The sequence below is a fragment of the Dipodomys ordii genome, unplaced genomic scaffold (assembly GCF_000151885.1).
Source record: "Dipodomys ordii isolate 6190 unplaced genomic scaffold, Dord_2.0 Scaffold14, whole genome shotgun sequence".
Taxonomy (NCBI): Eukaryota; Metazoa; Chordata; class Mammalia; order Rodentia; family Heteromyidae; genus Dipodomys; species Dipodomys ordii.
In genome coordinates this window covers 14,381,894-14,408,293 of record NW_012267230.1, presented here as the reverse complement: position 1 = coordinate 14,408,293, position 26,400 = coordinate 14,381,894, and the positions used below count along the sequence as shown (strand labels likewise).

The 26,400-nt window shown below is 49.2% G+C and overlaps 2 protein-coding genes across 4 annotated transcripts; one reads left to right on the top strand and one right to left on the bottom strand.

The window, feature by feature from the left end:
* Window positions 1–2,596: 2,596 nt before the first annotated feature.
* Mefv (Mediterranean fever) lies at window positions 2,597–12,690 on the bottom strand. Its single transcript, XM_013011325.1, has 10 exons — window positions 12,396–12,690; window positions 11,156–11,965; window positions 8,947–9,278; window positions 8,466–8,561; window positions 6,210–6,440; window positions 5,756–5,778; window positions 4,035–4,150; window positions 3,794–3,826; window positions 3,414–3,446; window positions 2,597–3,250 (listed from the first exon to the last, which is right to left on the bottom strand). The coding sequence occupies exons 1-10, from the start codon at window positions 12,676–12,678 to the stop codon at window positions 2,697–2,699; spliced, it is 2,511 nt and encodes an 836-aa protein (XP_012866779.1). The 5' UTR covers window positions 12,679–12,690; the 3' UTR covers window positions 2,597–2,696.
* A 4,968-nt stretch (window positions 12,691–17,658) lies between these two features.
* Znf263 (zinc finger protein 263) lies at window positions 17,659–25,670 on the top strand. 3 transcript variants are annotated; one of them, XM_013011326.1, is made up of 6 exons: window positions 17,659–19,539; window positions 20,389–20,569; window positions 20,990–21,063; window positions 21,557–21,683; window positions 23,126–23,242; window positions 23,676–25,670. In XM_013011326.1, the coding sequence occupies exons 1-6, from the start codon at window positions 19,156–19,158 to the stop codon at window positions 24,833–24,835; spliced, it is 2,043 nt and encodes a 680-aa protein (XP_012866780.1). In that variant the 5' UTR covers window positions 17,659–19,155; the 3' UTR covers window positions 24,836–25,670. The 3 variants fall into 3 exon arrangements, with proteins under 3 accessions (XP_012866780.1, XP_012866782.1, XP_012866781.1); XM_013011328.1 differs by lacking the exon at window positions 17,659–19,539 and adding an exon at window positions 19,653–19,878 and having other exon boundaries at window positions 19,998–20,569; window positions 23,673–25,670; XM_013011327.1 differs by lacking the exon at window positions 17,659–19,539 and adding an exon at window positions 19,653–19,892 and having other exon boundaries at window positions 19,998–20,569; window positions 23,673–25,670.
* Window positions 25,671–26,400: the final 730 nt, after the last annotated feature.

Sequence of the window (26,400 nt, the reverse complement as noted above, 5' to 3'; positions counted from 1 at the left end):
AGCGCCGGGCAGGTCCGGCCCTCGCGGAGGCCGTCTGCGTGCGTGTGGTCGGCCCGCGTGGCGGCGCCTGGGTTCGAGGAGGGGATCGAAGGACGAGGCCGCGTGGCGGGTGGGGCTGGGGACCCTTCTTCCACCCACCCCCCCGCCCCCCAAAAGGAAACAACCCGACAGCGGTTACGCTGGACTTTGTATTTATTTATTTTTGTCGGTCGTGGGGCCTGAACTCTGGGCCTTCAGCTCAAGGCCAGCGCTCTACCACTTGAGCCACCTTCCCAGCCCCGCCCGGCTTTCTTAAGACATTCTAGGCCTATCTTCTTGTGTCTCGGGTGTCGGTTTCACCACTTGTCTGGGTTTCCCTCGCCGCTCCCCCCCCCCCGCCCCACTCAGTTCATGCCCAGGAACGCAATCAGGTTTAGGACAATATGTGTGCAGGGTTTGATGGGAGTCTGCCTTGTTCCAATAAGTTCAGTGTTGCATGGCCCACCAACTACCTTCCTCCCACAACTTCCTGACATTCTCCAGCCCTGAATCTTAATCTAAATGTGAAACCCCACTCCCCACTCTTCTGCTGACAGGCACCTGAGTTACTCCAAGCAGGCCACAGTAAGTTCCTGGAATCAGGTTTTGGCCATTAGCACAAACACTCAAGGCACATCCTGAAACCCCTTTCAACTCTTCAGCTACCTTCTACCCTACTCATACCTAGGACTCTACTTAAGCTCCTCCACCACTGCTGCTATTACACTGCCTGTCTTTCAAGTCACCATGGCAACCGTCTTTAACCTTCATTAAAGTTTCATCTGGTCTGCTGAGCTCTGAATCCTTCGTCTGCCTCATTCTTGCCTTTCGAAGACATCCCTTTTCCCTAACAGGATTTGCCTTCAGTCCTCTGTACATAAACACCAGCATGCATTCCTCTCTTCTCTCCCACTATCTGATCTCTGCCTTCCACCCTCTTTTTTGAACTTGTAATCATCCTGCCTCTGCTTTTCAAAGCTAAGATTTGTATAGATATGTGCCACTTCACCTGGCTAACACTATTACAATAATAACCAGCCAGTACAGTATGAATACATCCTGCCTTGCCTACTCTATGCACATTCACTGGGCAACCTCATTTGCATCTTCCACAGTTATTTAAACATGGTAAATTCTGGCCTAGGTGATTATGTCACTACATCTTAAGTGGAGATGATATGGGTAGAACATGTAAGCTAGAACACCCAATACTACACAAGTTCACAAATTTTCTGATACAAACCAAGACAAAATAATCTGTATTTATTTATGGGTCTGGTCGTCGTGGGGTCTGAACTCTGGGCCTGGACGCTGTCCCTCAGCTCTTCAGCTCAAGGCTAGCTCTCTACCACTTGAGCCACAGCGCCACTTCCGGCTTTTTTCTTTTTTCTTATGTGGTGCTGAGGAATCGAACCCAGGGCCTCAGGCATGCAAGGCAAGCGCTCTACCACTGAGCCACCTTTCCAGCCCCAATAATCTGATATTTAGAAGAAGTGGTTTTTCCACTGGATCATTTCATGCTTTTTCATGGTATCAGTGATCAGTGGAGTGACAAATGCAGTTGTGATCTAATTGTCTACTTGATTTACTTAGGAGGTCTATTCATTACTCTTTGGAATAATATTTCATTAATCCAGCCATGTAATACTTTTGTAACAATCCAGTCTGCTTATATTTTATGTAGGTTTCCAGTATCCTTAAGACAGGGGAAGATAGAGAATGAGGTATACATCCTGGCTGTGGGGAAGGAAAATGTTAAGAGTCTTGTGCTTTAGAAGCATCTGAGAGTGCTAAATCATACACGCTTTATTACCAACAGCCATGTTCCATGTACTTCTTCCTCTGAAATCTATTACGTGTCATCAAGGTGTCATCACCACCCTTGATCACTACTAACACATACCTATTTCTGCACCACCCTTGATCACTAACACTTACATACCTACCTATCTCTGCTATGGTTCCATAAGTTCTGTGGGCAATAAAATTATTATTATTATTTGTCGGTTGTGGGGCTTGAACTCTGTGCCTGGGCACTGTCCCTCAGCTCTTCAGCTCAAGGATATCACTCTACCACTTGAGCCACAGCACCATTTCCAGTTTTCTGAGTGGTTTACTGGAGATAAGAGTCTCACAGACTTTTCCTGCCCTGAGTAGCTAGGATTACAGGCATGAGCCACCAGTGCCCAGCTATTTTCTTATTCTTTACATCTCTTTTTTTTTTTCTTTTTGCTTATGTGGTGCTGAGGAATCGAACCCAGGGCCTCATGCATGCAAGGCAAGCGCTCTACCACTTCCCAGCCCCTTATTCTTTACATCTCTTATAGCAGCTCTAACCTGTGTGTGTGTGTGTGTGTGTGTGTGTGTGTGTGTGTACTGGTGTTGAGCTCGGGGCTAGGGTGCTATCCCTTGGCTTTTTGCACCCAGTACTGGTGTTCTGCTTCTTGAGCCACAGTTTCATTTCCAACTTTTTGCTGATTAATTGGAGATAACAGCCTTGCATATTTGGCTGTCAAGGCTGGCTTTGAACCACAACCCTCAAATCTCAGCCATTTGAGTAGCTAAGATTACAGTTGTGAGCCACTGGTGCACAGAGCCAACCTGGTAGGTATGCAGTTAGTGACTGTTGAATGCAAATACAAGGTCAGAAGCCAGAATGGAGGTGCAACGCTGAGCATTCAGTGAGGCCCTTGGCCACCCACTGGGCAGATAGTCAGAGGACCCATGTTCTTCCCTCCATCATGTGTCCCAGGGCTGAAGATAGGTTGAAGGGGCCAAGAGGAAGAGAAGCCAGTGAATGTGTAGATGTGGGATCTGGCTGTCACATTATAAAAGGAAATGTCTCTAGCTGTGTAGTCAAGGAAGATGCCAACCCTCTTTGGGGGCTCTCTTATTTTCAGTCGGGTTGGCGGAATGGTGGATGCTTGGTACTCATTTCGCTTCATCATCATCACCACCCAGTAACCATTCTCTGGTGATAAAGTCATGCTCCCCTTCCTGTTTGTGGATGTTCGGCACACTCCCAAGACCCACGCCGTCTTGTTTCCAACTTCCACCTCCCAGTAATGGCGGCCAGAGATGAAGTTAGGAGAGCCCAGGGTGATGATGCAGCTGTCGAATCTCTCTGGGCTGTCAGGCAGCCGGTCCCACTTATTTCCAAGTCTCACGCTCATCATGTCATCAGAGAAGATGAGGTTGGGGTGAGCAGTTGCTGGATCCAGGATCACACTAGCTGCAGAGAGGATCACAATACCTCTCTTGAGGGTTTGTGGACAATATTCATCTAAGATCCCCCCCCATCCACCGGAGACAGGGCTGCTCTTCCAGGTTGTGGTGGGGGACACACAAGGTCCCAGCAACCAACACTATGTGTCTTGATCTGAGTGAGCTCTTACCAGCATGTGCCTGGGCAGCAGTCAATTCTGGAACTATAGAGAATGAAAGAGATAGGGAGGGGAAAGATTGTGAGCATTTCCATTCAGAAAGCCTGATAATTCAGACTGTCCCCACCACCAGGGAAGACAAATAAGGCTGCTTCTGCTTTGGATCCTGCATCCTATGTTAGGGTAGAACTAAGGCCTCCCAGGCACCCACACCTATCCTGGACACACTGTGGTCTAGTGAGTTAACTCAGCTAACAAGGCAGGCACAAGGGAATGCAGAGCCAAGGAGCCTGCCTTTGTCCCAGATGTCTCTATAAACAATTCCCACAAGTGCACAGCATGGCGACCATCACAATAACCCCCAGACAGTCACCCTCTACCATCATACGCACCGTTGAATGTTTCCATTTCAGAACGTATTGCTTCTAAATGGGAGGGGGTTGGGGGCAGGGGAGGTGGGGAGGAGAGAATACAGAAAAACTGAGTTAGGCCCCCTTGATAGCAATGGACCCAGGGGAAGCTGTAGGGTCACAAAGGTTTTGGGAGATGAAGGGAAGCAAAGGTATTCTGGGATACATAGGTGTCATGTAGGAACTAAGCAAGCTCCTCCCGTCTTACCCCAAGTCCACCTACCAGAGAAGTGTTGGATGTTCTTCTCCACAAACTCTGATTTCTTGTGGAGCAAGTGGATCTTTTCTTTCATATCTTCAGGTGTGGTCCATGGCTTAGGGATTGTCATCGCCCTTGCCCTAGAGACAAAAGACTGTTGCCAAAGAGGGCCGGACTGAGGAGGGGGTCTAAGTCCCTGTGAGTTGGAAGCTAGGCGCAGTCTACACTGGCACCTACAGCCAAGCCTGGGTTGTGCAAAGAATAGTCCTTCCTGGACACAGTGTTCTAAACACTGGTCCTCAATGCCAGCCATAGAATGGCCTATACTGGGGAGCTTTAAGTATCATTGAGATCAAAACCACAATGAGGGGCTGGGAAGGTGGCTCAGTGGTAGAGCGCTTGCCTTGCATGCTCAAGGCCCTGGGTTCGATTCCTCAGCACCACATAAGCAAAAAGAAAAAAGCCGGAAGTGGCGCTGTGGCTCAAGTGGTAGAATGCTAGCCTTGAGCTGAAGAGCTGAGGGACAGCGTCCAGGCCCAGAGTTCAGGCCCCACAACTGGACCCAAAAAAAAAAAAAAAAACCACAATGAGTTTAAATACTGGCTTTTAAATGCTATTGATGTATATTGTATTTTTTGTTGGTCATGGGGTTTGAACTCAGGGCCTGGGCACTGTCACTGAGCTCTTTTGTTCAAGGCTAGTGATCCACAACTTTGAGCCACAACATCACTTTTGGGTTTCTGGTAGTTAATTGAAGTCTCATGGACTTTTCTGCCCTGGCTGGCTTTAAACTATGATTCTCAGATCTCAGCCTCCTAAGTAGCTAGAATTACGGGTGTGAGCCACCAGCTTATGGTAGTTACTATATACCAGAGTTTTCTATGTCAAATTAACTATACTTCTCGAAACTTTTCATTTAAGTCACATGAACAGTGAGTGAGTCACAAGTTTGATTTTAGTTCCTCTTTGTGTTCGCTATATAGGTTTTCTAAATACAGAGTGAGAAGACAGTTCTTCCCTATCAAACCATCTAAGCAATAAATGTTACATTAAAAAACAAACAACAGAAAGCTGGGCGCCCATGGCTCATGCCTCTCATCCTTGCTACTCTGGAGGCTGATATCTGAGGATCATGGTTGAAAGCCAGCATGAACAGGAAAGTCTGTGAGACTTTTAGCTTCAAAAAAAAAAAAAAACACTAGAAAACTGGAAGTGGCACTGTGGCTCAAGTGGTAGACCACTAGCCTTGAGCTGGAGAGCTGAAGGACAGTACCCAGGCCCGGAGTTCAAACCCCACGAACATCAACAACAACAAAAGCCCAGCAGACTGCTGCTAAGAAAAAGCCCAACCTATGCCTGGGCCCTACCCTCAGCACACCAGGACTTTGTGGTGCAGTCTTTTCCCCTTTCACCCCATCTCTTCCCTTGCCTGTGCGGCTTCGTCCAGCCCCAGATGCTATGCTGAGACCCTTGCTGCTTCCTTGTTGGAGGCTGCAGGCATCTCTGCAGGGCAGTTTTCATAAGGTGAATGAATACAATCTATGGGAAGCCATAAGCTGAGTTCAACAGGACTGGCCTAAATCCATTCTCCCCAGCGCCTACCCCAGCTTTCCCTCCTGCTCAGGCTCCCATTCTCCCTGAACAAATTCAAGAAGTCCTGAGTCACACCCAGGTCCCTCCTTGGACTGCCTCACCAAATACTTCCTGCAACGCATACAGAGGGACACCAAGCCATATCTGCATACCTCTGCAAAGTGACTCCAATGTCCTAGGAGAGAAAAGAGGAAGCTCTTCTTTACCAGTGTCCCAGATGCTCTGTGCTATCTCCCAGCCTCCCCTCCTGAGCTCTTGCCTTTATTAGGACTCCCAGTTCTGTGGTGTCAGTAGTGGGAGCATCTCTTCTCTGTTCTAATTCCAATCACCCAGGTAGTAGCCCTGCCAGAGCCCACAGGGTTTGAGTGAGACCCTCACTCAAACCCTGCTTATTGGTACCTCTCCACAATGTGAGGGCTACTCTGGGCTCCCAAGAGACCTCACCAATGGGGCCTGGGACCATTAGGTATTGTGAGTGGCCAGTTGCTACCTCTGGCTCAAGAGTGTTGCTCCCTGTCTTTGGCAGAGCTAATGGCAGTGATGGGAGCCTAATTCATTCCCACTAGGCACAGTGCGCATGTGAAGGACAAGTCCAAAAGCACTCACCTGCATGAGCTCCCATTCTGATTGGTCCTTTCTGGCCTCTAGTTCTCCAATCAGTTCATCAAGGCTGTGGATGTCCTGGGACACCTGGGTGTCATAGGTCCCCCAGGCCCTGTTAATGGTCTGGTGCAGCTCCTCTAGCCAGGCCACAAAGAGCTGCTCCTGCTGCTCCAGAAAGCACGAGAGCTTCTCCAGGTGGCGTCTGATTTTCTGCTTCTGGGTTTCAGTCTGTTTCTGGGGGAAGAGAAGATGGAGATGTCACAGTGTCGCAGTCCGGGCTGTGGGGTGAGGGTGTGTGTGCATGTCTTGGGACTCCATCTCCTAGATGGGGGTAAGAGGCAGTTTTTCTCAGCCTTTTAAAGGCCTGAACGCCAGAAATAGGGTGGTGTTATATGGAAATGTGACAGTCTAAGGGTAATGGAGTTGCTTCTGGAAAAAAATCTTCAATTTTATATTGGATATTCCATAATTTCCCTTAGAAAAAAAATTTTTTTTGGTCAGTTGTGGGACTTGAACTCTGGGCTTGGGTGCTGTCCCTGTGTTCTTCAGCTCAAGGCAAGCGCTCTACCACTTGAGCCACAGTGCCACTCCCGGTTTTCTAGCTGTTTATTGGAGATAAGAGTCTCATGGACTTTCCTGCCCGGGCTGGCTTTGAACTACAATCCTCAGATCTCAGCCTCCTGAGTAGCTAGGATGACAGGCGTGAGCCACCGGCGCCTGGCTACTTAGAAAATTCTTGTTTGAAGCCTGCAGTGCCTCAGAATGTGATCTTATTTGGAGATAGGGTTCTTGAAACTGTGCTTCATTACGTATTCCATCCTACTCCAACACCTTCTGGTGTCCTTATAAAATGAGCACTTTGGGGCTGGGAAGGTGGCTCAGTGGTAGAGTGCTTGCCTTGCATGCCTGAGGCCCTCAGCACCACATAAGAAAAAAGCCGGAAGTAGCACTGTGGCTCAAGTGGTAGAGCGCTAGCCTTGAGCTGAAGAGCTGAGGGACAGCGCCCAAGCCCAGAGTTCATGCCCCACGAACGGACCCCCCCCCCAAAAAAAACGAGCACTTTGGACACAGAAACACACAGAGAACATCATGTCAGAAGACACAGATAACCATCCACAGGCTGTGGGGGGAGCCTTGGAGATCCTTCCCTGAGTGTCAGCCCTTCCAAAGAACACTCATTCAGACTTCTGGCCTCCAGAACAGAGAGAAAATAAGTTTCTGTGTATAATGGCCATAGGAAGCCAAAACACTGTAGTGGTCATCTTGTCTTGTCTTGGAGGCCAGGGTGGAGTTAGTATGTGCCGTGGGCATACAAATGGACAAGGCTATGGCTACCAAACCCTTCTGCAGAATGGAAGCCTTTACTCTTAAAATGTTGGGGCAGCTGGGCGCTGGTGGCTCATGGCTGTAATCCAACTCAGGAGGCTGAGATCTGACGATCGTGGTTCAAAGCCAGCCTGGGCAGGAATGTCTGTGAAACACTTATCTCCAATAAACCACTCAGAAAGCCGGAAGTGGCCCTCTGGCTCAATTGGTAGAGAGCTAGCCTTGAGCTGAAGAGCTGAGGGACAGTGCCCAGGCCAGAGTTCAAGACCCATGACCGACCCAAAAAAAAAATATATATATATATATATTGGGGCACAGGAAGTTCACAGTAAGGTCTTTAGTTGGGTAAATGCCTATGATCCTAACACTCAGGAGGCTGGGGCAGGAGGATGTGGAGGTTGAGGCCAACCTGACTCCATATTCAGACCTTGTCTCAAAATATCTCAATAGCAATGTTGTTTTTTTATGGTTAAGAATTTTATTATCAAAATTATTACATCTCTTGTGAAAGTTCAAATGTTACAGCAAGGTGTAAACACTCCACTTGAGAAAGAAGTGATACTTCTTTCCTTCCAAGAGTTCCCCTTCCCCCGCCCCTACCCCCCGCAATGTTGTGGTTTTTTTTTTGTCAATGATTTCATGTTAACTTTTTAACGTCAGTGCTCAATGGCGGCACCTGTCCATTCGAATGTCGGTGAACTTAGCTTTCATTACTAGTGAACAGAGGTAATTTATTGGCTCTTCTCATTTTCTTTCTGATAGCCACCAGGAAGCTTCCTCAAAGAGGTGATATTGTCCTCAAACAATCTTTCCTACCTCCCAAGAGGAAAGGGCCCTACAGATCCACCATGCAGAATCTCAGGGACCCCCTTTTGCTTCCAGACCCGTCCCCCTGCAGGAGTGATGGGCAAGCCTTGGAGCAGGACTCCTTACCAGGAGGTTTCCAGTCTTCTTATCCCCCTGCCGTCTCTGCTCCTCCCCAGATGTCCTCAGCTCCTTCAGATGCTCTAGCTGCTTCTGAATTTGCTCCTGGAGAAAGAGCATTTCTTGAGACACACTGACTTCCAGGAAGGGAGAAAAGCTGCTTCCAGGAACAAAATAGAGGGTGCCATAGTCGAGCACCAGGAAGAATGCTCAGGAAAGAAGACAAATGTGCCTACCACCAAGGAAAGCAGAACCAAGCAGACAGTCCCGATGATCCCCTGGCTCCGCCATACCTGAGACCAGCACCTTCAGACTTGTGAGCCAGGTAAGTTGGTTAATCCTGTCTTTGCGGGCCTGATGTGTATTTGTATCTACTTATAGCCCCGTAGTCCTGACTAGTGCACCCACATCCCACAGTGCTTGAGGGAAATGAAACAAGGCCCCGTGCGTTTGGTTTGTGTGAGAGAAGGGCCCAGGCAGGGGCATTTACCCTGTATTCTGTGGCAGCTTCCTGGAGGGGGCGCACCCAGTGGCCTCGGTGCTCCTGACTCAGCCTGCAGATGAGACAGATGGCTTCCCTGTGGTCTTCACAGAAAAGCAGCTGTACCTGCTTGTGGTGCTGACAGTGTGGCGGGGGCTGGGAGCTCAGCCCTCCAGAGCCTTTCTTTGTGAGGGAGGCCTGGCACTGAGGGCAGCTGGAGGGATGGCTTCCTGTGGCCTGGGGGTCCTTAGGAACAGTGGAGGAGCTGCAGGCGCCATGTATACACATGTCATCATGCAGGTCTCCACCTGCATGACATGCAGTCTCTTCCTCTGGCTTCCCTGGAGAGAAAGCAGAGGAAAAGTCACTTGTACGGAAAACTCTAGATGTTTAGAGCTTCTGGAGCTAGAACACATGTGTTCTCGGATCTAGCCTGTCTACTTCCTTGCCTGTCCTGCCCTGACTTTTATTCAAGTGAAGCCATCAAGAGGTCACTGGGACTGAGAGCTACAGGCCAGGACTGTGACTGGAGATTTTTTTTTTCCCTTTGGCATTTAGGCCCATGGCCCTTTGCTGAATATCCAAGTCTTTTTCCCGCACAGATACAGACGTGTAGGATATAAAAGCCTGTGAGACATGTTAACAGTGTTTGTCACCCAGGCTGCCAGTGCCTCAGGTGGGAATTCCTGGGGCCACTGTGCGCCTCATGGGTAGACTGATCCCTAGCTCCTGGCAGGGTTTCTGAGAGAGTACACTGTAAGCGTTTGTTGGTGGGTGTGGAATGAGGGAGCAAACGGATCACATCCAAGTTCAAGAAGCACTAAGTAAGGCAAAAAGGACCTTAGAAGAGTAGGGATGTCTTTCACAAAGAAGATGTAAAAGTTATGAATGTCTCTGCCCCAAGAGCATCGACAGTGGCTTCACAAAGGCCTGCCCGCTGTGGGGCTGCTGGCTGAGTTGGTGTTCCAGGGAGGCCTCGGGGCCCCATAAGCAACTGGGTAGGAATCATTCAGAAGACACACACAGAAACAAGCACACAGAATCCATTGCTCTTTCCTTCTTCTGCCCCTTACTGTCCAAGGAAGTCATGTTAACCTTTCACACAAGTTTGCTAGAGGACCTTCCCCAAAAAACATTCCTATTTCTTCCCTTGTTGTAGAGTTAATTGCATGCTTAAATGGCTGCTTCCCCACCACACACACACACACACAGACTCGCACACACGCACGCACGCACGCTCCCAAACTCAGAGTACCAGCTTCTTTTGCAATCACATTGTAGTGGAGGCGGTCTAAATAAGGTGTCCTAAGCAGCTTCTAGAAACTTCTAGAAACCTTCCCTACATGCTATTCCCTATATCCTCTCAATGTTATTCCTCTTTGTCCTTCTATTCTGTTGCATTACCATCTGAGGCTATGAGTTTCAGAACAAACAGCAGGAGTCAGAGTGCTGGCTTATAGATCTGTCCTGGACCACATGCATGATATTCTTGTGAAAGAGGAACAAATAATTGTATTGTGTATGTAATTTAGGGGCTTTTGTAACAAAACCCCCATAATCCTGATGACTAATTCATCAATAAGAATGACCTAGAGTAGGGCACCAGTGACTCACGCCTGTCATCCTAGCTACTCAGGAGGCTGAGCTCTGAAGATCACAGTTCAAAACCAGCCCAGGCAGGAAAGGCCATGAAACTCTTATCTCCAATTAGCCCTCAGAAGCCATAAATGGTGCTGTGGCTCAAAGTGGTAAAGCATTAGCCTTGAGCAAAAGAGCTCAAGGGCAGAACCTAGACCCTGAGTTCAAGCTCTAGGTCTGCCCCCCGCAAAAAAAAACCTAGGATTTTGGTAAGAATTTCTCCCCCTAATCCTCCCCCCCCAAAGGCAGATGGCAGTCTCAGCCCCATAGCGCCCAACAGTAATGGTGGGAAGGGGATATTTTTGCCCAGTGTTTTCCACATTCTCAACCTGGAGCCCATGACGCCTGTAAATTCTAAAGAAGGACTTCCTGAGGGTACAGGAGTACATCAACATTTGGTGCAACATTTTATGAAGATGTCCGTGTAAGTATTTTTTCCCCTGTGTCTATGGCCTGCATCAGATATGCAAAGGGACCCTGGGAGACACCCAGGTATGGCAGTGATAGAAATACAGTGCACCTGCACAGGCTCCCATTCCGAAGCATGATAGGACTTCCAGACTCAAGGTGCCTTTCTTACCTGAAGGTGAAGTGACTTCTGGATTTGAAGACTTGTGACATACACTGCCAGTCATCTTCACCAGGGGGCCAGGGGCCTCTGGTCCCCCAATTCCATTTTCCTCCCACGATGCTGTGCATTTCTTCTCTCCAGCTGATAGTGCATTGGGAAGTGTGTTCTTGAATGCTCTCCTCTCCAGGACTACGGAACAATCTGGGTTCCTAGAGCCCTCCTGAGCCGCTGGACCCTCTCCATCCATACTGACTTCTCCCTTAGGGGCGGCTGCTGACTCTGAATGTGCATTTCTCTCCTGTTGAGTTTCTTCTTGAGGCAGAAGAATTTCTGGGTTTGGGGGTTCTCCCCCTCCTGATGAAATGGGAATTTCAAGACTTTTGGGACGCTTCTTTCCCGAAGGTAAGTACAACTCAGATTTCTTGGAGTCTTTCCTCCCCAAGGCCCCACTGCAGAGCCCCTGGAGCCTCCCTGCGGAGCTGGCATTCCTGCGGAGCTGGCCACTCTCCTTCCTCTCCGTGTCCCCTGCCATGGGAGTGGGGCCTGGGCTTCTCTTTGAGTTTGGCCCTGGGACCCTGGCCGATGGCTTGCTCTGTGTGTCCTCAGGGACCTTCGGGTCCTTCCGCTTGCTCTGACACTTTTTCTGGGCTGCTCTCCCCATCTCATGTTGGGTAGACTGCAGGCTGGACACCACATCCCCGCTTTGCTGTGGCTGCCCATCAACTTCAAGGCCGTTTGATTCTCTTAAGCTCTTTGGCTTATTCTCCCGAGAAGAGGACCATGTCGAAGTGTCAGTGCCACTTTCTGGTATCGAATAGTCTGGAAAGACAACCAAATAAAAGACATGAAATGTTCCCACACTCAGTGCTTTAGGGTATGAAAGAACGGAAACTTTTAATTCCCTTTAGAGGATGTCGAAGAGGAAAGCACAGCACTGCTCTTACGATTGCTTTGCAGACCCTTTCTGCAAGCTCAATACTTGTGTTTCCATGTGTGCTCATTACACATGCACTGACGTGTTCTCCAGGAGCAGGTGCTTCAGTCCCTGCCTCTCCTGATTCTGGCTCACAGTCAGAAACCAAGTCTATTTTTAAAGCCTTTAGAAGAAGCCTGGCTACACAGGCCAGAAAGAGCAACAGATGCTCAGATGTGGTAGACAGGGCCTTTATACCCTCGGCCTGGTCTGAGCACTCCTTGCCTACTTGCCAGCAGCCATGAGGGCCAGAAAGGGGCCTGACCCCATACTTACCCTGGCTGGTGGCCCTGTGGAGTTCCTCTGCCAAGAAGCGCTGGTTGATGCCCCGCAGGATCTGTAGGGTCAGCCGCACAGCGTACTCCTCCCCATAGTGGGTGATCAGCAGAGTGGCCAACTTCACTGGCCTGGCCAGCTGGAGATGGCCTCGGGGTATTCGGGAGTGATCCTTTTCTAGGTTGGTGTTCTGCAGCTTGAACTTGAACTTCTCAAAGTCATAGGGCACCAGCTCTTCCAGGGTGTTGAGAAGGTGGTCACTAAGGGTTTTGGCCATCGTCATGCCCCAGAAGGGCTAGAGCCAGTTGTCCGTCTTCTGACAGAATAAAAAATTCTGACCTGGAGACTGAGCGTGAACCCCAAAAGACAGCTTGTGAAATAATGGGAAAGGCACAGGAAGTGCGTTGCACTGATGGGAACTGAGACTAACGGTGAACACATGTCGGTTCCGGATGGCTTGTCCTCTCTGCAAATTAGAGGCTTATCTGTGCTTTGTCAGTTGCATGACCCCTCCCTCCCCCCTCCCCAAAGCCCTGCTCTTGCTGGAAGAGAGAGATGAGCAAGTCTGTAAGGGAGGCTCTGGAATTGGAGTCCAGACGCAGATCTGGAGGAGGAAGTGGGGATGGAGCCATGCCCCATGGTATCCAGGACCTCCATTTTCATCTGTCCGAACAGCTGACCAGGCCCTTGTTTCTGGGAGCACATTTTCTGAACAAATGTTGTAGGTACTCAGCAGAATGCTGGAGATACCTGAGTAGAAAGACCCACGTCCCCCAGAACTCCAAACCCAGGTTGGACTCTGGAGGTGGCTCCAAAGCTGATGTAGATCACACAGGAAGCCAGCTTCTACCTTACTCAACTACTGTGCGTGTGCACATCTGTGTGTGTTTTTTTAAACTTTAATCCTTTTTGAAAACTTTCAATTACAGGAAATCATACTTAAATGGTTTTTACCTAGATTCACCAAATGATTCTATTTAATAGTATTTTTGTTTCCCTTAAGAAAAATAAAAAGATAATAATATATCACTCCAAATTCCCTAGAAATTCTAGATATTAACAATAAAGACACAACTTTTTTTTTTGTTGTTGTTGTTGGTTGTGAGGCTTGGACACTGGGCTTGGGCGCTGTCCCTGAGCTCTTCAGCTCAAAGCAAGTGCTCTACCACTTTAGCCACAGCACCACTTCCTGTTTTCTAGTGGTTTATTGGAGAAAAGAGTCTCACAGAGTTTCCAGCCTGGGCTGGCTTTGAACTGTGATCCTCAGCTCTCAGCCTCCTGTGTAGCTAGGATTACAGGAGTGAGCCACTGGCGCCCGGCAGGACACAACAATATTGTTTTAAATAATCATATTTATCACAGCCAAAAAAGTAACATTTCTACAATAAAACAATAAGTCCATAATCAAATAATCAGTCAGTAATCAAATTTCCCCAACTGTTCCATTGATACCCTTTCTCCAGTCAGTTCCAGAGACTCTGAATTCTCTCTCTCTCTCTTTCTTTTTTTGTTGGCTATGGGATTTGAACTCAGAACTTGGGCACTGTCCTTGAGCTCTTTGGCTCAAGGCTAGTGCTCTCACTTTGAGCCACAGTGCCACTTCGTCTGAATTAATTTTAGTTGTCCAATCTCTATTTTCTTCTGTTAACTACAAAATGTCACACATTTTCTCAGCTTTTTTCTCCCTTTTAAGACACTAAGGATTTTTTTTCATTATTTGGAGAACTCTACATATTTATGCCTGTAACTTTACATATTTATGCCTATATAAATGAAAACATTGTTTTAACATTTCTAGACTAATAAAGATATTGATGTGTGTGTGTGTGTGTGTGTGTGTGTGTGTGTGTGTTATTCCTGGGCTTGAACTCAGGGCCAAGGAGCTGTCCCTGAGCTTTGCTCAAGACTAGCACTCTTATCAACTTGGGCCAGAGCTCCACTTCCAGCTTTTTGGTGGTTATTTGTAAATAACATGGCAGCTTGTGCTATCCTCAGATCTCATTCTCCTGAGTAGCTAGGATTACAGGCATGAGCCACCAGTGCCCAGCCTGACATTAATTTTTAAAAGACAGTTCACAGCAGAATATCCATTATTTTACACTTGTTTCCTTTTAACTAGGCAGTGGGTAACATTGATGTGCCCTTAAGATATCTGTAGTGTAATTGGACATATTCTTTGATGGTAATAAGTGATCCAAGCTTGTGACAGCTTCTACAGCCTTCCACCTAGTAACTTTAAAATTCATTGGTGTTCCTTTCCTAAGTCAGTTTTCCTAGTGGACTGATAAACTGCTGTTTCTTTCCATATATTGCTTTGAACTTTCTGCCTGTCCCATGAAGTTGTTGTCAGAACGTTGCTTTGTGCATGACACAAGGCATCCATCAAGAGCACTTCTGCTCCAGGTGTTGCTTTCTCCATAAACATCTCTTAAAAAATTGGGGCTGGGGGCTGGGAAGGTGGCTCAGTGGTAGAGTGCTTACCTTGCATGCATTAGGCCCTAAGTTTGATTCCTCAGCACCACATAAGCAGAAAAAGCTGGAAGTGGCACTGTGGCTCAAGTGGTAGAGCGCTAGCCTTGAGCTGAAGAACTGAGGAACAGCATCCAGAGTTCAAGTCCCACGACTGCAAAAAAAAAATCTTTGCAGCAGTCAGGTACCAATGGCTCATACCTGTAATCCTAGCTACTCAGGAGGCTGAGACCTAGAGGGTTGTAGTTCAATGTCAGCCTCAGCAGAAAAGTCTTTGGGACTTGATCTTCAATTAACCATCAAAATGCTGCAGTTGAGGTGTGGTTCAAGTGGCAGAGTAGCAGTCATAAGAAAGCAAGGCAAGAACATTAGGCATGGAGTTCATTCCCTGGTACCATTATGTGAGGCTGAGGCAGGATTGAGAGTTGGAGGCCTGCATGCATGGGTCATAGGGAGACCCTTATTTCAAAAAATAAAACACCTGACATAACAGGTTATCTTTCTGTATGATAACATTTTATTGTTCATTAGCCAGGTATGCTCCTTTTTTCAGCTAAGCACTAGAGTCCGAAGAGGACATGCTCATGGTCAGCTAGAGCAAGCACCCTGACACCAGTCAGATGAGGGGGGGGCTTGGGGTGCAATAAGGCTTTGATATGTTCTGGTTGGTGGAATTTACCCTTTTGTCCAATTGCTTTGTTTTGTTGTTGTTGTTTGAGACAGGGTCTTGCTGTAGTGCTTGGGTACTGCCTTAACCTCCCTGTGGGGATTATAAGTATGTCTGGCATGGTCCTGTTCTGGGTAGTTCACAGAGTGTTGTGGTTTTAGTTTGTTTTTTGTTTTGAAACTTCCAGCTTTAGTGGATTCTGCCCACGTCACATTTCCTCTAAAAACAGGGTAAACTTTCGATGCAGATGTTTTTGGTGGTGATTGATGTGTACATTCTCAGATTACTTCAGTGTTTACTGACGTCTCAGGGAGCAACTCCTGTACTTGGCTTCAGAGAGCTGCCCCCTTAATCCCTCCCCTGCTGTATGGAAAAATACAGAGGGGGTGCAGTGAATGGAAAGTGCTACAGTTTCTTGGGGAGCTCTACTGCTGTCTTGGCTTGTTGGGAAACTCCTCTGAGCACCTACAGCAGAATAGGGTAGGGGAAGGGGCTTTCCAGGCTAAAACAGGATATGTTGCAACCCCAGTAACTTGTGTTTGTGTGTGTGTGTGTTTTGTTTGCAACAGGGTCAATTCTGAGTCAAGAGACTTGTAGACCATGTTTTGATGCGACTGGGCTTTTCAAAGTCAAATGAAACTTACACTTTTTGATGCTCTGGGACTTTATAAACAATGTGAGAATAGGATTATAGCTTATATGATGGATTGTGTTTAACAAGAAAAACAGAGCATTAGTGAGCTCTTGCTTCTTGCTCCTCTGCCACCAGATATTGTGATCTTCATTGGGGCCAGAATGCTGAGCGTAAACCCAACATAGCCACCACAAAGAACGAAGAACTCTCTGCTTTTAGTGCCTAAGAATTCACAGCTCAGTTTTTGTCAGTTGAGGGGCTTGAACTCAGGGCCTGGGCGCTGTCTCTCAGCTCTTCAGCTAAAGGCTAGCCCTCTACCACTTGAGCCACAGTGCCAATTCCAGCTTTTTCTGCTTATGTGGTGCTGAGGAATTGAACCCAGGGCCTCATGCATGCAAGGGAATCACTCTACCACTGATCCACCTTCTAGCCCCATTCTCAAAATTTTTGTTCCAGTCCTGTGTCTTGAACTCAGAGCTTGGGTGTTATACCTGAGCTTTTGTTGTTGTTGTTAATCCAGGCCATTGTTCTACCACTTGAGCCCAGCCTCACTTTCAGTTTTTTGGTGGCTCATTGGAGATGAGTCTCAGTTTCCTGCCCAGGCTGGCTTCTAACTGAGATCTTGGCTTCCTGAGTATTACACTGTGTGCCATTGGCGCCTGGCACTGTTCCCACTTTGACTGTTTCTGCTATCCACAGGTATTCCTTTCTACCACGTTCATTACCAGCACCTGGCTAAATTGGAATTTTATTTTCTAAACAAATTTTTGGTATTTTTTATTTTATTATTTTTAAGTAGTTGTACAGAGAAGTTCCCATTCTACAAAACAGCATATGAGTACAAAGTGTCTGACAACATTGTCACCCATCTCTCTTAACCCACACCTTCTTTCAAATCTTCGTTATTTTTGTAACAAGAGAGGTTATGGCTTTTTGGTCGTTAATTGGAGATAAGTCTCTTGGAATGGCATTGCCGGAGCTGGCTTCAAATAGCCATCCCCAGATCTCAGCTGCTTAGTAGCTAGGATTACAGGCCTGAGTCAGCACCTGTCAAGAGATTTCTTTTTTTTTTTCCATCCTGAGGCTAGAACTCGGGGCCTAGGCACCGTCTCTGAACTTCATTTGCTCAAGGCTAGCACTCTACCACTTGAGCCACAGCACCACTTCCGACTTTTTCTGCTTATGTAGTACTGAGGAATCCAAACCCAGGACTTCATGCATGCTAGGCACTAAGCCATATTCCCAGCTCCAAGAGATAATTTTTATTTTTATTTTTGGGTCAGTTGTGGGCCTGGGCGCTGTCCCTGCGCTCTTCATCTCAAGGCGGGCGCTCTACCGCTTGAGCCACAGCGCCACTAGTTTTCTAGTGCTTTATTGGAGATAAGAGTCTCACGGCCTTTCCTGCCCAGGCTGGCTTTGAACCGCGGTCCTCAGATCTCAGCCTCCTGAGTAGCTAGGATGACAGGCGTGAGCCCCCGGCGCCCGGCTAAGAGTCACTTGTAGTTGGGCACTGGTGGCTCACACCTGTCATTCCAGCTACTCAGGAGGTAGCAATAAGACTTGGTTTCAAACCAACCGGTGAAAAGTTAGTAAAACCTCATCCCAGCCAGGGGCCGGGAACGCAGCGCTGTGCTGGTCAGCCCAGTTTGGAAGCCGGTTTGTCTGGTGGCCGCACGAAGCAGTGAGATCCGCGGGGCTCAGAGGTGCCGAGACCGTGTGTGCGGCAGGGGTCTCCTGCGGGCCGCCGTGGGCTTGGTTTTGTTCGTTTGTTCCGGTTTTTTTTTTTTTTTTTTTTTTTGTCTAGAGAGCAGTTTCCGGAACCCAGAGCCGTCGGTGGAAAGCGGTTGCCCGGGAAGGTGTCAGACCCCCGGGCTGCAGACTTGCCGGTCCCGGCGCGCGAGGGCTAGGCGCTCCGGTGCGGCGGCCCAGCGTCCCGGGGAGGAGGAAGGACACCGGGAAGTATCGAGAGCCAACAGCGGGAGGTGGCAGGGAAGAGCCCGACCCGCCGCGCCCGACCCCCGCCGGGAGGAGAACCCGGGCGGCGGGTGTGCAGCAGGCCTCGCCCCACGAGCGATCTGGACATCCGCCGAGGCCGTGCCCTGACCGCCGTGGAAAGGGATGGAGGCCCCCCGTCGGCCCTGGTGGCGGGCCACCCGCCGGGGGCCTCGCCGAACCAGGGAGTGGCCCCGGCTTCCACCCCTCAGTTCCTTACCGCGAAACTCACATGGCACCGCCGCGCCTTGCAGGGCAGGGCCAGTCCTGGGCAAAGCTTACAACTCGATTTGAGATGGGAGATCGGGACGTGGCTCGGGGCAGGCTGGACCCCAAGAGTTCCCCGCCAGGGGTGGACCAGTGATCCCGAGCGGAGATTGCCTGGGGCGCAGGCGCAGAAACAGCACCGAGCCGCGGACTACATCTCCCGACAGACCTTGCGCAGGCCCCAGGGGCGGAGCGACCGTTCCCAGACAGGCCATAATTAAGTTGCGGGCTGGGGTCCTCGACAAAAGGAGGTTTCTCCGCGGAGCGTGTTACTGCGTCCCCTCTTCACGCCGAAGGGATCGCAGGTCGGTCTAGTCCGGCCGCCCCACCTCGGTGACAATTTGGCTACCCTCTCGTCCCGCCCCTTAAGGCAAGTCGCCCCTTGTAATTGGTCGGGGTTGAGTCTGGCAGGCTCTGACCCAATGGGAGCTGGAGAATGGGAGCCGGGAACCGGAAGTCGGTATCGAACAGTCGCTGTTGACTTGTGACGCCTAAACCTGCGCGCGGAAACTTCCGCCTCAGGAGCTGAGTCCTGCGTGGGTCCGCTAGTGGCTGATACCGCCGCGCCCGGGACCCACGCAGGCCGCGACTCGGAGCCGGGCTTCTTTTTTTCTGTCCCGGTTTTGGAGTCCAGAACCCCGAGGCTCCTGCCGCGCGGCCCATTCTTGCTCGGAGCTCAGAGCTCCTTCCAAGAGGGGCGCGGCTGGTTTGGGGCCAAGGCTTTCTGGGGTATGACGATGGCTTCGGTTGCGGGCCAGGAAGGGCTCCTGATAGTCAAACTGGAGGAGGACTGCGCCTGGAGCCAGGAGCTGCCCCCTCCTGACCCCGGGCCGAGCCCAGAGGCCTCCCACCTGCTCTTCCGACGCTTCCGTTTCCAAGAGGCCGCCGGTCCCCGGGAAGCCCTCAGCCGGCTTCAGGAACTTTGCCATGGGTGGCTGCGGCCTGAGCTCCGCACCAAGGAGCAGATCCTGGAACTCCTGGTGCTGGAGCAGTTCCTGACCATCCTGCCCCAAGAGATCAAGGGCAGGGTGCAGGAGCTGCATCCAGAGAGCGGCGAAGAAGCGGTGACACTTGTGGAGGATTTGCAGAGAAAGCTTGGAAGACTGAGGCAGCAGGTGAGCGAGCGAGCGAGCGAGCGAGAGGAAGCTGTTTTAACTTCCGTTCGGCCCCGAGAACTAAGACCTCGCGCTGACCTAGTTCTCCAGTTGCTTATACTTGGTTGCCCGGAGTAGTAGTTGGGGGAAGAGGGCTTTTTTTTTTTGTGGTTTAATCTGCCTTGTTTTTCCTCCAGATTATCCCCATATGAACAGTGAACCGTGAAGAATGTGCCGTTTTCACCCGAGGCAGTGTTTGGAAATAGTTGTTAGCCCTGGAATTAGATTGCCCGGGTTCAAGTCTGCACTAGCATTTGACTGGGGCAGTTACTTGATCACTTTGGATCTGTTTTCTCACTGGTAAAATGAAGATGGTAAAATGGGGCTGTTTTGAGGTTTACAGGGATGACACTGCTGGTTTTTAATTAGTGCTTAATATTTTTATTATATTAAGGTCAACTGTGTGATCTTCTTTGCAGAGCTGCATCCCCATTAATTGAACGTTGAAAAATTATGTAAAACTGATGCTCTGAGGTCACTGCTCCTCGGGTAGATTTTCTAGTAGTGAAGAATAGAAACTTCTAGAAAAGACAAAGGACAACTAAAGAGTGAGGAACATCGAAAGAGTACAGGGAAGATGTACACTGGGAGTGGACCTTTCCCCTTTATCCTTCCCCATCCCTCTTCCCACTTTGTCTGACACACTTGGAAAAAAAAACCAAAAACTTTAGTAAACACCATCCCCCTCTCCTGCTGAGTCCAAAGAGATGGTGTGCATTTCTCTGCTGAAGGCTTGCCCTCAGAATCCAGTACTGATTTCCATTTTCTGTGGACCCTGTTGTGATGATGAGTGATGTGGTTGGTTCCCAGGTCACAAACCAAGGGCGGGGAGCAGAAGTGCTTTTGGAGGAGCCTTTGCCACTGGAAGCAGCAGGAGATTCATCGAGCTTCAAGCTTGAACCAATAGAGACTGAGCGAAGCCCTGGCCCCAGGCTGCAGGAGCTGCTAGATCCCAGCCCCAAAAGGGACCCCCAGGCTGTAAAGGAGAGGGGTGAGGAACAGTTATCTGGGCAGGTGGGAGGGAGGAGGGGCTTTGGGCTTGTCACTGACATTAGCAGGATGTAGCACAGATGCCAAAGAGAATTTCTGAAGCTGAGGTTCTCAGATGTGTTAGGAAAGATCTAGAAGTGGTATACTGGGGTTGAACAATAGAGAGGAGGGGATGTCTTATGTAGAGCTCTTTTGTACACAAAACAGGTGGTAGGGCTAGACTGCTGCTGCCAGCACAGGAGACTTGCACTCCTTTACTCTGATCCTGTCAATTTGGATATTTATTATGCCCGTTAAACACCTTTTGTTTAGTCTTAAAATGAGAGGTTGAGCATTAGGGAATGCATACTGTGTTGTAATTATCCACGAGTTGCCAAAGTGTGGGAATGCTATTCTCATTCTGATTTTCTATCACCTTCAGCCTTGTCCGCTCCCTGGCTTTCTCTCTTTCCTGCTGAAGGGAATGTGGAAGACAAGGAGATGACCGGGCCCCAGGTGATGTGAAAGTTCCTGTTGTCTCTCCCTGTTGTCCTTCTTTCTCTTTGTAATGCTTTTGGGGTGGGGTCCTTCTGGCACTTGGATGACTTTTTTCTCTGTGATCAAATGTCTCCCTCACTTTCTTTGGCTTACATCCAACATGTAGGTGTGGAGCCCTCTTCCTCATGACATATGTCTTTGGCCCTCTTTTTTTTAATTATTTTTTTTGCCAGTCCTGTGGCTTGAACTCATGACCTGGGCACTGTCTCTGAGCTTCTTTTGCTCAAGGATACCACTCTTACCACTTGAGCCACAACTCCACTTTGGCTTTTTCTGTGTATGTGATACTGAGGACTTGAACTCAAGGCTTCATGAAAGCTAGGCAAGCACTCTACCACTAGGCCACATTCCAAGCCCCTTTGACACTCTTAGGTTTTGCCTATTTAACCCCTGATTCTGTTTGACTTGTTCATGGTGCCTGTGGGCTAACGGAGGTCCTGTGTTATTTCAGTTGCCTGAGAGCTTAGAGGACATGGCAGTGTACATCTCCCAGGAAGAGTGGGGCCATCAGGATCCTCGTAAGAAAGCCCTCTCCAGGGACACAGGACAGGAGAGTTATGAAAACATGGACTCACTGGGTAGGGACATTGTTGTTGTTGTTGTTGTTGGTTGTGGGGGCTTGAACTCTGGGTCTGGGCGCTGTCCCTCAGCTCTTCAGCTCAAGGTTAGCACTCTACCACTTGAGCCACAGTACCACTTCAGTTTTCTAGTGGTTTACTAAGTCTCATGAACTTTTCTGCCCAGGCTGGCTTTGAACTGTGATCCTCAGATCTCAGCCTCCTGAGTAGCTAGGATTACAGGCGTGAGCCACTGGCACCTGGCTTATAAGAACGTTTTTTGTCAGAGTTGATAACTGCCATTTCTGACCAGAGCCCTGTGGCTTGGCTTGGACTCTGACCTCCCAGCGATAAGCTGAGTTTTCCCAAGAAATTAACCACAGTAGATTCTACTCTGTTAGTTTAAAGTTATCCACATGAGGTCAGTTAAATATCTTCCCAGGGGAACAGTTGATACATTGCACACAGCCCTATACTTAAACTCTAGCTTCTAGATCCTTAGGCAGAGTCTGAACTATATTGGATTTCAAAGAGCAACTGAAGATCTGTGACCTCTTGCCTACACACATACTTGGTTTTCCAGGATTGTCTTTTTTTTTTTGGGGGGTCCGGTCATGGGACCTGAACTCTGGGCCTGGGCACTGTCCCTCAGCTCTTCAGCTCAAGGCTAGCGCTCTACCACTTGAGCCACAGTGCCACTTCCGGCTTTTTTCTTTTTGCTTATGTGGTGCTGAAGAATCGAACCCAGGGCCTCATGCATGCAAGGCAAATGCTCTACCACTGAGCCACCTTCCCAGCCCTCTAGGATTGTCTTTTATCTCCAGTTAACCACCATAAAAATCTGGAAGTGGAGTGGTGGCTTATGTGGCCGATTGCTAGCCTTAAGCAGAAAAGCTCAGGGATAGCTCCCAGGCCCTGAGTTGAAGCCTCAAGCTCAGCACAAAAAAATAAAAAAGATGCTGTCAAATAGGAAAAAGTGATAGGTACATTTAGGTGGAAAGTAGACAGGACAGCTTTTATGATTATATGAAAATTCCCAGGAAGTTGAGGGAAGTCTTAAAACGAGGTTTTGAGTATAGTATGACTGAGTATGTTGAAACATATATCAATCAAAGGTTATACTGCAATTTGTTTTCATTAGGTTCATATAAAGACAATCACAGCCATGAACTTATTTTCATTAATTCTGCACAGCAGTTAACGCTGGCTTTTGTTTCCCTTAATAGGGACCACTTCCAGGTTTTCTCTCAAATCCCAATGCTTTGTAGTTGTTAACCAAAAACAAACTCAATTTCTTTAGCGGTAATCATTGGGAATAGTTTAGTGTATATTTTAAATAATTTGTTTCAGACTTACCAAGAATTCTGTTCCTACCCCTTGAGTACAGAGAACAAGGCTCTGTTCCCCTTGCCGGATAAAAGAGACCAGTTGATAGAGCAATCTGTTTCTTTTATTGTGGACAGAGGCGTGCATTCCCAATCAGGAGGCTTTGAGCACTCAAATGGAACAAGATGGAAAACCATGGGATCCCAGCATCCAGGGTTGCAAGGAAGGCATGAGTTCCCGAAGCCCAACTCCAGGTAAAGAATGAGAAGGGACAACTGCCCAGCAAGTTGGAGTGTAAGGGTTTTGAGGAGTTGGGTACGGGCCCAATGCACCATCTCTGCTATGAAGATGCATGGCTTCTGTGTCTCCCCTACCCACTTTCCATCCCATGAGGAACCCAAGGTTCAAACTTGGAGGAGGCACTTACTCTTGGGTTCAGAGTAGCTGGAGGCACAGTTGGAAAGGGGTTGGAAGCTCTAAGAAGGAAATTCTAAAACTAGACCAAGTTTGATTCCTTGAGCAGTAGCCCCACCCCTTATCCATGTGCTTCTGTGGAGTGCTTTATGTAGAAGGAGTGGAAAACTGAAGTATGTCTATCCTGTTAGGGCCTCTGACCTGAAAGGCATGTAGGATTTTCTTTTCTCCAAAGTAGAAATCATGTAGAAGTTTGTGTTTTCTCTCTAGCAGGGGAAGAGAAGTTTGAGGATCCAGATGTAAGTGCTCAGTCTGTTTGTCCTGAAAACACCCACTCCCAGGCACTCCTCCCTGGCCAGGCCCGAGGAGAGATGCCCTGGGGAAGATCTCTGGACAGGGCTGAAGGGCATTGGGACTCTCCCCTAGAGGACAGAATGGAACAGTCCTTAGTGGGAGCCACAAGTTGCAGAGGCCTGGGACAAACAAAAGAACTGCAGCCAAAGAAACTCCATTTGTGTCCCTTATGTGGCAAAAATTTCTCTAACAACTCAAACCTAATCAGGCATCAGAGAATACATGCAGCAGAAAGACTGTGCATGGATGTGGAGTGCGGTGAAATCTTTGGTGGGCACCCACATTTTCTGTCACTACACAGAGGACACCTGGGAGAGGAGGCTCATAAGTGCCTTGAATGTGGAAAGTGCTTTAGTCAGAACACCCACCTGACTCGCCACCAGCGCACCCACACAGGTGAGAAGCCGTATCAGTGCAATGTGTGTGGAAAAAGCTTCTCCTGCAACTCCAACCTTCACAGGCACCAGAGGACACACACTGGGGAAAAGCCGTACAAGTGTCTCGAGTGTGGGGAGATCTTTGCCCACAGCTCCAACCTCCTGCGCCACCAAAGGATCCACACTGGAGAAAGGCCTTATAAGTGTGCTGAGTGTGGGAAAAGTTTCTCTCGGAGTTCCCACCTTGTCATTCATGAAAGAACCCATGAGAAAGAGAGACTTGACCCCTTCTCTGAGTGTGGAGAGGGCATGAGGAACGACAGCGCCCCCTTTCTTGCAAACCATGCACCCCACAGAGTGGAGAAGAAACTTTTTGAATGCTTGACTTGTGGGAAAAGCTTCCGGCAGGGTATGCACCTTACCAGACACCAGAGAACCCACACAGGAGAGAAACCATATAAATGTACCCTCTGTGGGGAAAACTTCTCTCACAGATCCAATCTAATCAGGCATCAGAGAATTCACACAGGAGAAAAACCCTATACCTGTCACGAATGTGGAGACAGTTTCTCACACAGCTCCAACCGGATTCGTCACTTGAGAACACACACAGGAGAGAGACCATACAAGTGTACTGAGTGTGGAGAAAACTTCTCTCGGAGTTCACGTCTTATGAGTCATCAGAGAACTCACACTGGTTAGAAACAATGGGATATCTATCCCTTTGCCCTAGATTAGATGGCATATTCAGAGGGCTCTTTTATTAAGAGCTGACATTGTTTGCCCAGGTAATTAATGAGGTAATTCGGGCTTCTTTTGAAAGAGTGCAGAGGCAGCACAAAGGATTATCACAAAAAGGAGTTCAGGCTGCAATAGCAAGTGTGTGAGATTTGAAGTGAACTGCTTAGGGCCACTTTGAAGTCCAAAGTACAGCCACCTTCTGGGGGATTTAACCAAGGTATGGTTTGGGTATCTTATGGTGTTCAATGCTTATTCCAACAGTCTTGGTAATCCATATCTTCTTCCTCATTTGGGACGTTAAACCAGAGCATTTGGACTCCCTAAGGCTCTATAGAGACCAAAGTCTGGTAAACTAGCTCAAGACCAAGATGATTAGTTCTCAATGGCAGTTCTCTTTAAGGATCCAACTGGAAAGCCATTTGTGGGGTCTTGGGAAAGTGTGCTTTCCAGCTGGTTGGATAATCAGCCACCATAGCCCCCCAGTGGCTGACAGAAGTGCTCTACACGGTTGTCACACGTGTGTGACCTCAAACAAGAAGGAACCAGAGACCTAAGAGAAACTGTAAACTAGAACTTGCAGGCGAGCCTAGGAGTTGACAGATGAAATGTATGTGTAGTCTACCCGTGCAGAGACAGATCTCTCACTTGTGTCCAAAAAATCTGAATCTTGTTCCTGGGTGGAGGGTTCCATTAAAGATGGATTCCCTGGGAAATATTTAAACTATGAATCCTAGAAAACTTGAGAGGTCTTTTCCTTGTTGAAAATGTTTGGCTAGTAATAAACATCTCTAGGAAACGTGTGTGTGCATCTTCATGGCTGGGTGGCAGGGCTCGGGGCTGCCCCCCTCTGCACCACTACCTCATAAAGGAAAATGTCTTTTAAACAGAAGCGCGTACCCCGTCGGGGGGCGCACTGTGGACGGGGGGGGCGCACTGTGGACGGGGGGGCGCACTGTGGACGGGGGGCGCACTGTGGACGGGGGGGGCGCACTGTGGACGGGGGGGCGCACTGTGGACGGGGGGGTATGGGGGGGCAGCGCAGGCCCCCCACTCACTCTGAGCAGCGGCCTGGGGCGGCCCGTGCGGCGCGGGCAACCTGTCCACGGGGGAAGCCACGCTCGCGTGGAAACGAGAGGATCGGGAGGAAAGCGCGCTTTCCCGGAGGAGGAGGAGGCCGCCGGCGAGCGACGCCGCCAGAGCGAGGACCGCGGCGTGGCGGCCGCAGGGCCCCTCTAGGCTTCGGCGGGCTCGGAGACTCGGTGGTGTACAGTCCCCCGCCCGCCAGGCAGTGTGCGGGGTGGGGGTGGGGGGGAAGCCGAGGGCGGGCGCGCGGACGGGCGGCGCTCTGGGCAGGTGGCGTGACGTCACTTCCGGCCGGCTGCGCGCGGGCTGCAAGGCGACCCCGAGGCCGCGAGCGTTCGCGGTCGGCCGTGAAGATCTGTGACCTCTTGCCTACACACATACTTGGTTTTCCAGGATTGTCTTTTTTTTTTTGGGGGGTCCGGTCATGGGACCTGAACTCTGGG